The sequence below is a fragment of the Leopardus geoffroyi genome, chromosome C2, assembly GCF_018350155.1.
Source record: "Leopardus geoffroyi isolate Oge1 chromosome C2, O.geoffroyi_Oge1_pat1.0, whole genome shotgun sequence".
Taxonomy (NCBI): Eukaryota; Metazoa; Chordata; class Mammalia; order Carnivora; family Felidae; genus Leopardus; species Leopardus geoffroyi.
This window is the reverse complement of record NC_059333.1, coordinates 55,442,218-55,457,036: the sequence shown is the minus strand read 5'-3', so window position 1 is coordinate 55,457,036 and position 14,819 is coordinate 55,442,218. Positions and strand designations below refer to the sequence as shown.

At 38.0% G+C, this 14,819-nt stretch overlaps 1 protein-coding gene across 1 annotated transcript in view; it reads left to right on the top strand.

Annotated features, from left to right (window-relative positions):
- Positions 1–14,819, top strand: part of MYH15 (myosin heavy chain 15) — a 147,953-nt gene that overhangs the window by 76,029 nt on the left and 57,105 nt on the right. Inside the window, exons 26-28 of the mRNA XM_045501924.1 lie at positions 2,962–3,052; positions 5,314–5,703; positions 14,093–14,219. Of these exons, the coding sequence (XP_045357880.1) occupies positions 2,962–3,052; positions 5,314–5,703; positions 14,093–14,219 (608 nt within the window). The remainder of the gene's footprint in view (positions 1–2,961; positions 3,053–5,313; positions 5,704–14,092; positions 14,220–14,819) is intronic.

The following is a 14,819-nucleotide window of genomic DNA, read 5'->3' as shown; positions in this document are numbered from 1 at the left end:
TGAGTTGCCATGATACATGCTCATGTTCAGGTTTTGTTCATATTCTGATGAGTTACTGAACTTGATAGGTGTTTAGAAAAGAAGTAATCCTATAAATGTATGGAACATTGAAATGATGATAGAGGTCTCTTAGCATTCCATTTTAAGATCATGTTTCAGCTCAGCAAAGTGAAAATGATGTTCCATGTCCTTGTAGGCCACAGGTCAAAGAGCTCTGGCATTTTAGAAATCCATGTTTTTGGAAAGATATAACGTTAACTGTGAAACTTTTTCTCTAAATGGACCTATGTATATATAGAAACATAATATGTGATAAAGGTGGCATTTCAAATTAGTGATGACTAGAGTACTTAATAAACGGTGCTGAGAATATTAGCTATTCATTTTCTGAGATGAAAGTTAACACACTACTCATACACACAAAATCCAGTTGCATTAAAGAATTAAAGGTAAAGACAAGGCTATAAAACGGTTAGAAGATTCAGCATTATTCACAGTAGCTAAGATATGGAAACAACCCAAACACCCATTGATGGATAAATGGATAAAGAAAATATGGTGTTTACACACAATGAAATTTTATTTAGCCTCTTATTTTATTTTATTTTATTTTATTTTATTTTATTTTATTTATATTATTTTATTTTTGAGAGAGAGAGAGTACATGAAGGAGGGGCAGAGAGAGAGGGGGAGAAAGAATCCCAAGCAGACTCAGCACTGTCAGCATGGAGCCCAGTGTGGGCTCAATCTCAGAACTATGATATCATGGCCTGAGACAAAATAAAGACCTGGAAGCTCACCTGATAGAGCCATCCAGGCACCCCTCTTATTCAGCCTTTAAAAACAAGGTAATCCTGCTATATGTGACACCATAGATGAATCTTGGGGATACGATACTGAGTGAAATAAAGCGGTCATAGAAGAACAAGTACTTCATGAATCATTTATGTGAGGCATCTAAAATAGTCAAACTTACAGAAACAGAGTAGAATGGTAGTTGCTTAGGGCTGGAGGGAGTGGAAAATAGGGAGTTGTTATTCAATGGGTATAAAGTTTCAGTTATGAAAGAGGACTGAGTTCTAAAAATCTGCTATACAACATTGTCCCTATAGTTAACATTACTGTATTATGCACTTACATATTTGTTAAGAGGGTACATCTCATGTTAAATGTTCTTACCACGATAAAAACAATACAAATCTTTGCAAGAAAATTTAGGTAATAAATCTTAGAAAATTGGCAGGTTAGGGGCACCTGGGTGGCTCAGTCGGTTAAGTGTCCGACTTCAGCTCAGGTCATGATCTCACGGTTTGTGAGTTCGAGCCCTGTGTCGGGCTCTGTGCTGACAGCTCAGAGCCTGGAGCCTGCTTCAGATTCTGTGTCTCCCTCTCCCTCTGCCCCTCCCCTGCTCACTCTCTGACACTCTCTGTCTTTCAATAGTAAATAAACGTTAAAAAAAAATTAAAAAAAAAAAAGAAAATTGGCAGGTTAAATTTTCTTGAATAAGTGACAAAAGCCAAAGACAGAAAAAGAATATCTTGATACTTAGCGATATCACATGTCTAAACATTTATGTGGCAAAAGCCAACATAAGTAAAATTGGAACAAGTTATACAAGGTGTGAGAAATATTTTCAGGAGATACCAGAAAATAAGAATACTAAAAGAAAATCTATAATTCATTAATTATATGAACAATCTAGTAGACAAATGATCAAAGGATACCACCAGGTAGTTCGTTTGGTTTATTGGCCATTTTTAAATGACAAGATGCTGCCTCATTGTTAAACAGGGACATTAAAAACTAAGGCATTCTAATTTTCCAATTTCTGTCAGATTAGGAATAATTTAGAAGTATGCTAATATTAGGCGTAAATATAGAGAAATAATCTCACACTGCTATTGAAGGGCAAAGGGCAGGATTATGTATTTTTAAGCACACACTTATACCTGACCCAGGGAATTCCCTACTCTGTATCCACTCTAAGGAAACACTCACATGTGCACAAGGGGGCATGGTTATAAACAGTGGTATTTACAGAAGGAAAATATTGGGGAAAACCTAAGGGCTTATTAATGGGGAAGTGGATAAATCAACTACAGGATGTCTAAATTATGGAATAGTATGTCACAGTTAATTTTTAAAATGAAGTAATTTAGGGGCGCCTGGGTGGCTCAGTCGGTTAAGCGTCCGACTTCAGCTCAGGTCATGATCTCATGGTCCGTGAGTTCGAGCCCCGCGTCGGCTCTGGGCTGATGGCTCAGAGCCTGGAGCCTGCTTCCGATTCTGTGTCTCCCTCTCTCTCTGCCCCTTCCCCGTTCATGCTCTGTCTCTCTCTGTCTCAAAAATAAATAAACGTTAAAAAAAAATTAAAAAAAAAATAATAAAAAAATAAAATGAAGTAATTTATGTATGGGCCAACATGAAAAAAAACTAAAATGTGTTATTGGGTTAAAAATAAGTTATGGAACTATAAATACAAACTATTTATATTTACATTTATATTTAATTATATATTTATTTATATTATTAATTATATATTATAATATGTTATATTATAATATTATAATATATTAATTATATATAATAATATACTATATTATTAATTATTTATATTATTTTATTTAATTACTTATATATTTAATTATATTTATACTTAATATTACATATTATACCTTTCACAGTAGAGAAAATGAAACTATTTCTACCTATATGTAAACACAAATGCATGTCAATACTTAGAAAAAATGTCTGGAAGGATTCATACCAAATTGATAATGGTGGTTACCTCTTGGGAAGGAACAAAGATTGGGTGTGAGAGCCAAGGAGACTTCAGATATAGATGTAGTAGTTGAATTTTTATAAGAGAATAATTTCATGTGTTATTACTATAATTTTTAAAATATTTAAGTCAAATGTTATCACCTAAGAAATTCTATTTGATGCATTTTTCCCTTACAGGAAAGAACTAGAAATGAATCAGATGAGTTCAAAGGTGGAGAAGGAGAAAGGCCTGGTGGCTCAGCTTCAGAACATGGTTAAAGAGCTTCAGGTAATCATTTCTCATGTAGCTATATGTAGATTCATGGGTAATAATTGGCACTTTCATGACAAATGCTTTGCCAAGGTATCCATACCCTGAGGCAACCATGGACAGAAGCAGAAAAGAGCAGTGGTTAAGAAGGAAAACTGCCACATTCCACAGATAAGTGACTTGGAAAAATTACCTCTTAAGCTTAGATTTTCTTACCATAATAAAAACAGGTAATTTGTCGAATATTTGTGGTGAACCAAACATTGTGCTAAAATCCTAGATACGTATTTTTTTCAGTTATTAATCTTCCTGACAGCCTTTGAGCTAATATTATTAAATGCAATAGTACATTTAAGTGGTAAGCATAGTGCTTGATCTGTGGTGAGCATTCAGTGTTAGCAATTTAATTTTTTATGATGATTAGTCTTTGTGATTAGAAAACAATTCTATTTCTGTGCTGAAAATCTGTTTTGTACCTACTTGTAGTCTCAAAACATTATTTGGTAATGGGATGCTATTTATAAGTTTTAGACCATGTGGCTGTTTTACACTATTTGACCATGTTATAAAATAAGTATGAATGGATATATACACATACACACATATATGTAACTCCTCACATATGCTGTATGCATATACATCTGTATGATAGATGTTTTTCCTTTGGAGCTAAATATTTATCTCAGTAATGTAACCATTACTCAAAATAATTTTGAGCCTCTTTCTGATAATTATTTTCTGAGACATTTTAAACCAAATAAGAAAAACAGTCTCACTGATTTATAGGCATGATTTCAAGCACAATATTAATCTCCAAGCGATTATCTATCATATTCACCAGGCTTGTCTTCAAGTGATACTTGACTTTATCCAAAATAAAAAGACTCAAAAATTTCAATTTATCCAAAAGACAAATTCTCTTACCTTCATGATTTAAAAAAAATGCTCTAGGGTGGCTCTAGGGTGCTCTAGGGTGCCTGGGTGGCTTAGTCGGTTAAGTGTCCAACTTTGGCTCAGGTCATGATCTCCTGGTTTGTGGGTTCAAGCCCTACATCAGGCTCTGTGCTGTCAGTTCAGAGCCTGGAGTTTGTTTGGATTCTGTCTCCCTCTCTCCTTGTCCCTCCCCCACTCATGCTCTGTCTCTCAAAAAATGAATAAACATTAAAACAATTTTTTTTAATGCTCTAAAGATTATTTCTGAAGAAATGTTCTAGAAATGTTTGTTTTAATGATAGTATTGTTTGGGACAAAGGTATTGGATCCCAGAATAACTAGTTGGAAGGGGATCACATTTACTTGGATGTGGAAATCACAAATTTTTTAGCGCCTTCTCTGTCCCAACTCATCTACAGATCTGGTAGCCTACATATTGGCATGATCTAGAAATCGGCATCCTCGAAGCCATGGTACTCTAATTTAAAGGAAAGGAAACATGCTCTAAAATAGATACTATCCTTTTTCACTCCCGTCCTAACCTATGCCTAATTATTTAAGGTAATGTTATTGAACATCAGTGGCTTTCCTGTGCTGTACTATAATGATGCTATCAAGATTTGTAGAGCTATTTGCCCTTACACTACAAGAGTTTGGGGCTCTGAGAGTTCTTGTCACTAATTTCCTTTATCTAATAATTCTGCCTCTAATGGTATCAGATTACCACTCACCATAGCACTCCCCATTCCTCCACCCATTTTAATTCATTACTTCGGATCTCCTGGTACTTGAAATCACCTGCAGACCAAGAAACCAAGTAACCAAGTTTGGCAGAATTGTGTGTGAAATTAAATTGATGCTGTCTCTTATGAGTAAGTTGCTTGAACTCAGATATTTATTTGATTCATCAGATATTTGCCCAAGATCCCAATAATTGAGATTGGTAAATGAATCCCAGATGCATGAGGTATTGTGTATAAAATTCATCATATTAGTTTTTATTAAGCTCTTGAAATTTTTTTTTTCTTGTTCTATGAAAGGTGTTTCCTCTTCTTTTGGAAAGTCCTCTTTACTGTAGTTTCTCCTTCACGTATAGAATTTAATGAAGTTGCTCATCAACAAGGGCTGGAAGATCTGGAGGAAGGGCACATTTGAACTCTGGTCTTTGTAGTGATTTGGGGAAAATCATTTAATTTCTATGTATTCTATCTTCTTTATAGAATGAAACCAAAGGCATTACATGACTTTTCTTAGTTTTGATACAGTTTTAAAAAATACAGTAAAGCTCTTGAATATAAAATATGCTACAAGCGCTTAGTAAAAGTCAAAATTATTTACTGCTGCAGAATCAGACACAGGATTTGAAAAGGGAACTGGAAACTGAAAGGACCACTCGAGCCAAGATGGAGAGGGAGAGAGCTGACCTCACACAAGAACTGGAAGACTTGAATGAAAGGCTGGAGGAGGCAGGAGGCACCCGTTTGGCTCAGCTAGACATAATGAAAAAACAGGAAACAAAATTCCAGAAGCTTCGCCAAGACATGGAAGAGGCCACACTGCACTTTGAGGCAACTTCTGCCTCTTTGAAGAAGAGACATGCAGACAGCTTGTCTGAGCTCCAGGGCCGGCTAGAAAATCTACAACAGGTCAAGCAGAAATTGGAAAAAGACAAGAGTGACTTACAGCTAGAAGTGGGTGACCTCCTGACCAATGTTGAGCAGATGACCAGAGCTAAGGTAAGCATCCTCAAGTCTACCTTATGGACTTCAAGACATGGAAGTAGGTAGGGGAGGCAAAGGAAAAGAAAAATAAACTTGACTGGTGACTTGAGGTGTTTGCTAACGGAGGCTATATTTCTTTAGATTGACTAGATCAGGCTTAAGCTCATGCGCGTTGTTAAGGTCACATGGCTATTACCTGACTGTAGCCTGACAGTAGCTTCTGGTTTAATTGGAGTTCCAGGCCATGTTTCTTGTGGGTCTTTCTGATGATGACATATGTAAGTAGGCTAGAAAGTGAAGCCACTAGCTATGTGAGTCGTGTGTCTCTCTTGAAGAATGGCTTTGCGTTGGGAGCACACGTCGGGGGTGGCTCAGATACTCTAGGGTCTGTCTCGATGAATGGTGGACGCAAAGAACTTTGCTAAGGGGAGAGACTTTTTTCCCCTTCATGTTCTCTGGCATCTCTTTAACCAGCCAGCATGAGAAGGAAATTTCACCATGTATTCTTTCTTCACCTAGACCACTAATCCATATAGTATAAGCTCTCATATCAAATGACTAGTATCAGATCACAGGTAATGGCCATCCTATCTTCTGGTAGTTGAGAGGAGGCTTAGTTTAGGTTAAGCAGAACAAATAGAGGCCTCCCTCATTGTACTGAGCTTTGCTCTATTGTGCTTCACAGATATTGTGGTTTTTACAATTGAAGGTTTGTGGCAACCCTGAGGAAGTCTATTGGTGCCATTGATGCAACAGGATATGTTCACTCCATGCCTCTGTGTCACCGTTTAGTAATTCTCACAACATTTAAAACTTTTTCATTATTATCATATTTATTATGGTGATCTGTGATCAGTCATCTGTGATGTGACTATTATAATTATTTGGGAGTGCCAAGAACCATGTCCATATAAGACAGCAGACTTACTTGATAAGTGTGTGTGTTCTGACTGTTCCACCAGCTGGCTATTCTCCTATCTCTCTCCCCCTCTCCTTAGGCCTCTCTATTCCCTGAAACACGACAATATTGAAATTAGGCCAATTAATAACCCTACAATGTCTTCTAAGTGTTCAAGTGACGGGAAGAGTTGTACATCTCTCACTTTAAATCAAAAGCTAGAAATGATTAAGCTTAGTGAGGAAGGCATGTTGGAAGCCAAGACTGGCTGAGAGCTAGCTAGGCCTCTTGTGCTAAATGGCTAGCCAAGTTGTGAATGCACAGGAAAAATTCTTGAAGGAAATTAAAAGTGCTACTTCAGTGAGCACATGAATTATAAGCAAGTGAAACAGCCTTATTGCTGATAATGGAGAAAGTTTGAGTGGTCTGGATAGGAGATCAAGCCAGCTACAGCATTCCCTTAAGCCAAAGCCTAATCCAGAGCAAAAGCCTAACTCTCTTTAATTCTGTGAAGGCTGAGAGAGGTGAGGAAGCTGCAGGACATGTCTGAAACTAGCAGAGATTGGTTCATGATGTTTAAGGAAAGAAGCAGTCCCTATAAAATAAAAGTGTAAGGTGAAACAGCAAGTGCTGGTGTAGAAACTGCAGCAAATTTACTAGCAGATCTAGCTAAGATACTTCATGAAGGTGGCTACACTAAATACAGATTTTCAATGCAGACAATCTTCTGTTGGAAGAAGATTCCATCTAGGACTTTCATAACTAGGGAGGAGAAGGCAATGCCTGGCTTCAAAGGACAGGCTAACTCCTGTTAGAAGCTAAAATTGAAGCCGGTGCCCACTTACCATTGTGAAAACGCTAGGGCCCTTAAGAATCATGCTAAATGTACTTTGCCTGTGCTTTAGAAATGGAACAACAAAGTCTGGATGACGACACATATTTAAAGTCCACTGTTGAGATCTGCTCAGAAAAGAAGATTCCTTTTAAAGTAGTACTACTCGTTGACAATGCACCTGGTCACTGAAAAACTCTGATGAAGATATACAAGAAGATTCATGTTGTCTTCATGCCTGCTAACACAACATCCATCCTACAGCCCATGGATCAAAGAGTCATTTTGACTTTCAAATCTCATGATTTAAGAAATACATTTTGTAGGTCTATAGCTGCCACAGATAGTGATTCTTCTGATCGATCTGGGCAAAGTATATTGAAAACCTTCTGGAAAGCATTCACCATTCTAGATTAAAAACATTCATGATTCACAGGAAGAGGCCAAACATTAGCAGGAGTTTCGAAGAAGTTGGTTCCAATCCTTCCGGATAACTTTGAAAGGTTCAAGTTTCCACTGGAGGAAGTAACTGAAGATGTGGTAGAAAAAGCAAGAGAACTGGAATTAGAAGTGGAGCCTGAAGATGCGCCTGAATTGCTGCAATCTCATGATACAACTTTAACAGATGAGGAGTTTCTTCCTATGGATGAGCAAAGAAAGTGGTTTCTTGAGATGGAACCTACTCCTGGTGAAGATGTTGTGAAGGTTATTGAAATGACAACAAAGTATTTAGAATATGATGTAAACTTAGTTGATCAAGCAGCAGCAGGGTTTGAGAGGATTGACTCCAATTCTGAAGGAGGTTCTGTGGGTAAAAATGCTATCAAGCAGCATCACATGCTACACAGAAATCATTTATGAAAGGAAGAGTCAAATGATGTGTCAAAACTCATTGTTGCCTTATTCTCAGAAATTGCCACAGCCACCCTAGCCTTCAGCAACTAGCAGCCTGGTCAGTCAGCAGCCATCAACGTTGAGGCCAAGACCCTCCACCAACAAAAAGATTATGACTCATTGAAAGCTCGGATGATGGTTAGCATTTTTTAACAATAAAGTATTTTAAATTATGGCATACACATTGCTTTTTTAAAGACATAATGCTAATGTGCAGTTAATAGACTACAGTATAGGGTAAATATAACTTTTGTGTGCACTGGGAAACCAAAAACTTCACTGACTCACTTTATTGTGATACTACCTTTATTTCACTTGTCTGGAACTGACCCCACAACATCTCCAAGGTATGACTATAGCCAGTGTCACATTCTCCTTGTGAGCAGAATTTGGGAAGTTATCTGGGAAAGAGACAAACCAACAATAAAGCTCAATTTTCATGGACCATGGCCAGAAAAATGCAGCATTTCTTCAGAGATACTGAGTGACTCCTAAAATATTTAGCCTTAATTCCCTTTAAAAAACCACATTAGGTAGAAACACAAACATCCTGCTTTTCCTTCTCTTTCTCTCCACTCTTCCTGCCAATTAATTTAGAATATAATTCTAGTAAGGATTTAAGTCCTCTCTCCTCTATCTCATCTGTATTCTGCCTTTTATATGGACTCATCTTTCTCTCAGCAATGAAAGCATGCTTTCTCCATGCCCTGTAGGCTTCATTTGCTTTCCTCAGCCCAAATGAGACTCTAGAAGTCCTTACTCTTTATAATTTTCTCTGCCTCTTGTTTATCCTCAGGAATTCTTCTGTTTCTGCATATCTTAGTAGGAAGTCATAGTCATAAAACTGTTGATAGGTTCACCATAAATCCATACTAATTAGGTATGAATTTCATACTTTCCAATTTCCTCTAGAATTTCATTGCTGCTCAGAAGTTCTTTATTCTTCTAATTCACCTTCTGTTTTATTTTAAACAAAATCCTCCCTCAGATTCTAACCCTGACTTTCTAAATCCTTTTCAATAAATGGTAAGACCTAACTGATAAAATCAAGACCATTCAGTATAACTTCTCTCTTCACCTTATATTTTTCTTACACTCATCCATTTCTTTCCTTCTTGTCCCAAAGAATAAAATATTTTTCCACATAACCATTACTCACCCATTGCAAAACAAACCAAAATAAAAAAGACTTTTCCTTAGACACTAGGAGAAGGAAAGCAAGGTCTATCTATATCTGCCTTAATCTGTCTCCTTGACCAAAGAGTATTGTTCTATTTATCTATTGCTGTATAACAAATCATCCCTAAACCTTGTAGCTTGAAATAGCAATTTATTATCATCTCCCTTGGTTCTGGGGTTGACTGGCTTAGCTCAGATGGCAGTTGAGACTGGAGTCATCTGAAGGTTTATTCATTCCCATGTCTGGCTCCTGAGCCGGGACAACCAGAACAGCTGGAGGCTAGATGGAAATCTCTCTCACCATGTGCCTAGTTTGGGTTTCCTCACAGCATGGCAGCCACAGAGGACTTGGACTTCTTACAAGGTAATTTAGGGAACAAAGGCAAGTATTACAAGAGACCAAGGCAGAAGCTACAACAATTCTTGTGAGGCAGACTTACAATGCAGTGGAGTGATTCAGTTATAAGTCACAGGTAGGGGTCTACACAAAGGTATGAATACCAGAGGGTATGGCTCACTGGGGAGTCATCTTTGGAGACTAGTACCCACCACCCACTAGCACTCACTACCTCCTCACTCCTATAACTCCTCAGTGTCTTTTCTTTCCCCTACATTACTTAAAAGTATTCTCTTAAGTTGTTTTTTCAAAGATCAGTAATGTCTTCCTTTACTCAGATTAGCATGTCTAAAACCAAACTTATCACCTTCTTCTGAATCTAGTGTTTCTTCTGGACATTTCTGTCACTGACACCCTATTTCTTCCCATCACCCAGGCTTAAAGCCTGTAATTGATTATGTGTTTCCTCCCTTGTTCTTTGCTTTCCAATCAATTCTTGCAGCAGGTCAATTCTTCACTGTCTTACAGTTTTCCATTCCATACCCACACACAGGTAGGACTTTCATTACCTTTTAACTGACTATTAATGTGGTTTCCTAAATTATTATTGTTTTTTCGCTTCTAGTTTTTCTTTTCTCAATCTATCCCATATAGTATCCATATGAATATTTCTAGACATGGCTTTATAGAGTCATGTCCCTGCTTAACAGTGAACTCCAAATTGCTGCTTTTCAAGGTACCCTATGGCCTGTGATCTGACCCAATCTGCCCTGCCAATTTTAGATTCCATTACTGCTTCATGGACCTTCCATTTCAGCCAAGCTAACATGCTTGCCTTTCACCAAATATCTTTTCCCACCAATGTGCCTTTTCCAAACTAAGCCCTCTCCCTGGAATGCTCAAGTTCAACTTCCCATATTAAAACTTTATCTATTTCAGAATTACTATAGCACTTTTGGGATCCCTCTTGTATTGCTGCATTATATAGTCTTTCAACTTTGCTTAAATAGAAAGCATCTCTAGGGCAGAAACTAGGTCTTATTTTACTTATGTTTACTACATGATATGCATAACCTGTATACTCAAGTACTAGCATTAACTTTTATATATGCCTTTTGGGAATTCTGTGGCACATAGATTCAGTGACTATCCAAGGTCATACAATTATGGCAGAGATGGGCCTTGACTCCAAATTCTGTTTATGTTGGTGTGTGGCCACATTGTGCTGCTACCTTAAATATTTCCTGGTGGGATAAATTGATTATGTTCATTCTCATAGGCATATATATTATACTGAAATTTTTCTTGAATTGTTTATTTCATCTTTTTCTGAATTATAATGCCAGGAATGCCAATACTCAGTGGTACAGTGGAAACTGAAACATTTTCAAAAAGCATATTATGCTGACAGAGAAGCCCAGGGAAATTTAGAAGTTATAGTCAATCTCACAATTATCTTGATTATTTTGAATTCCCATTGGTTCCTGCATTTCTGGGAGATAGCATTTTTCAGCATTATTCCATTAACCTTTTCTTTCCTAGTATCAAAATTAATGCCTATATTTATGCATTCTTTTGAAGGTACAACCATTTGAATGATATACCCTGTAAAGACTACCTTTAGATAAATAATTTCATTGTCTTTCGCAGATCCTGCTTATAAAAATACATTGTAAGTAGAAAACGCTATGCCAATGGTTAACATGGCCCATCAATACCTACCATTTGAAGCTATGCCTCAGAGCGCATGCCTTTTCTGTCTGCCCAGGTGGCTGCATGCTCTGCAGATATGCACAGCCCAGCTGGGCTTTACTACACAGGAGTCTCTTAAAAACTAGGGATTCTCTGGCTCCTTTGCTAGCCATTTCCACACACCATTGACTAAGTTGTCTTATAGAGCTCTGTGTTCTTTCACCCTCAGCAAACAGATGCATAGCATAGAATATTCAGGGCCATAAACAGAAGTGCTATTTCTCACACCTGGATGTCTTCTTCCTGGCCCAGTTAATGGGTCATTTATTATTGGAGACAACATAAAATAAAGATGGTTTACATAGTTACCATATTTTTATCCTGTTTCCTCTGGCACTCAGGACTCATGACAATATGAGCCAACTGGATGTCAATGTAACATTCCCTTTGTTATTACTACTTCATATAACAGATACTTAGGAGTCTAGTTTTGGCTTTTTTTTTTTTTTTTTTTTTGCCTCTGTACAGGCAGTTATCAGTTCAAATCTTAATTCTAATACTCACTAGCTCTGTGAATTTGGACAAGATGTTTAGCCTTTCTGATTCTGTCTTCTCGTTTATAGAAAAGAGTCAATCTGAGCCTTTAAGGGATATTTTGTTGAAAAAAATCAGTGTGCCAACTTTGTAAAATTGCTTTTAGGAGTGAGAGCAAACCTATTCAACATATGAAATATAAGTAGACATTTCCGACCATCTAAAGACTGTTAGATTTATCAATACTACAACCTTTTTAAAGTAGTAAGTGGAGAGTATGGATAACTGAATGTGCCTGACATTTAACATCAGTGCTCTATCCTACATGATGCTGATGGCATTGTATGAGAAGCTGGTCATTGAATCTCTGCCAAGTTTGGCTGCATACTCACCAGCAAGCCTGGGTGTGCTATGGAACATCTTTGAGCTTGAACTACATGACATTCCTTATAAGCCTCCAAATGGACATGCACCTGATTTGGCTCTTCACTGGTTTCCTAATCAGTGGATAATATCTTCACCAAGCTAAAAAATAAATTTGGGGGTTGGGGATTATAAGGAAAGCTTGAATGTGACCTCTAAGTAAACTTTAGTGGGCATGTTGGCCAATCTCTCACTAAGGCAGTAATTTGATTGTCTTAGACATATGTTAAGTACCTGTTTTGTGTCCAGCACCACACACTACCTTGGGAATATAAGAAGATGTAATCTAGTAGTTTTTCACTGGGGGTTTAGAATAGTCACTAGTGTAAGCTTGAAGAGAACAATCTTCAACACAGAGTTGGCTCTAGCTGGAGGTCTCCAAGGTTTTTGTAGATTCAGGAGTTTCCCAGAGGACTAAACCTGACATCTTAAAAATGTTCCTCATCTTTGGCCATTGCTACATCATACAAATTATGTTAATATTCAGAATATTAGGCTTACCACCAGATTTCACATGTGTCACCATTTTCTTGGAATGCCATTGGTGTGATCCCTTCTTTGTTGTCTTAATTCTTCCTTTTCCATAGAACTCATTGTAAAAACAAAGATCTCACGGGACTGTTGTATTGAACGAGATTTAATACATGTAAAGAGCAAAACACAAAAACAGCTACCTATGGAACTATGGATCTCTAGAACCACCAATGTCCTTTCTGACCATATTAATAGCAAGGATGCAAATTAAAGCTAGGTAAAGGGACACGACCATTATACATCTGACAGTTCTTGGTCCTATTTTAGAATCTTGAGTCTCAAAGTCCTATCATTCCCTTTCAGAGTGTGGCAAAAATCTGATGGTTAGGTTGGTTATTTAAATAGGTGGAGGTACAATGGCCAAATGGCATATCCCTTTCTCCAAGCACAAAATACCCATTCTGAGAAGCTGGAGTTTAGAATTGAGTGTTAACCCAACAGGGTTACCTTGAGCCTTCAGCCTTAGCGATCCAGAGGGTGCGGTTGCTTTGACAGTTCAAACTTCCATTAAGCCATTGCCGCTCAGATCTACCTACTTTCTCCTCTACTGCTTAGTCAGCGCTTTGGATTTCTTTCCTGCTTCCCCTGTTCCCTCCCTCTCCTTTGCATGTTCCCAGTTGTTTATTGAACTTCTTGTATGTACTACATACTATTCTAGGCACTGGGGGGGGGGGTGCTATCTGTGATCCAACAGAATCTCTATTCTCATGAAGCCTATTCTAGTGGGAGAGAAAGATAGTTAAATATATAACATAATGTCAGAAAGCGGCTGTGTACTTCATCAGTGTTTGGTATGTTTCCTTCTCCAAAAAAGCAAAGAATTCTAGAGAGTGTCCCAATACCCAGGGAATTTGGTTTCTCCATGACACCTACAGCCTAAGAAGTTTGGGCTCCTTAAAGTACCAGACCTTAAGTTTACTGTGTGTGATGAAATTAGAAGATACAGTTTTCCAAATGTTAGCTGTGGTCGTCAGAGCAGAAGAGAGCACAAGGGTCCCAGGAACCACCCTTTCCCTTTCTTATGCAGCTAATTCAGCAGGAACTCCATGAGCCATGTTCAACTCTTCATTCTCAACCCTAGGCTAACTCTGAGAAGCTCTGTAGTCTGTATGAAGAGCGCTTGAATGAAGCAAATGTGAAACTAGATGAAGTGAGTCAGTTGGCAAATGACCTAAAAGCACAGAAGACAAAGCTACGGAATGAGAATGGTAAGTAAATGTGCTGCTTCATTTCTGAGCCAGCCTCGGTCCCAGCAGCCTGGTGGAGGGACTCCTGAGATGATGAATCAGTTACTGAAACTGAGTGAGTATTTAAAGATTCTAGGGGAGGAATGCAGTCTCTGGGTTAACCTTGTCCACGGACATGCTCTTGTCTGGTAAAGGTCCCCCTCCTCCCCCGTGCTGCTTTGGGAGGCTCCACCCAGCTCTCCTTCGGGAAGGAGAAAAGCACTACGCAGTTGGAGGAAGCAACTCTCAAGATCAAAAGATGACAGGGGCTGTCCACACAGCCTGTAAGGCATGAATTTTTATAGTGTCAACCTCATTGAAACAGACATTTTTTCTAATTTTCAATAATAAACCCATACTTTTTTTTTTTTTATACTTAGTAAAAGCTATAGTCTATGCAATAGCCTACAAAGGCCACATAATTGGACCCCTCATTATCTCTCTGACCTCTTCTACTACTTTCCCTTTCTCTCATTCTGCCTTGGCTGAGTTTTTAACACACCAGGCACACTCGCGTCCTAGGGTCTTGCTCTAGCCTCTTCCTCTGCCCAGAATACTCTGCTAATTCTCCAGAGACTTGAA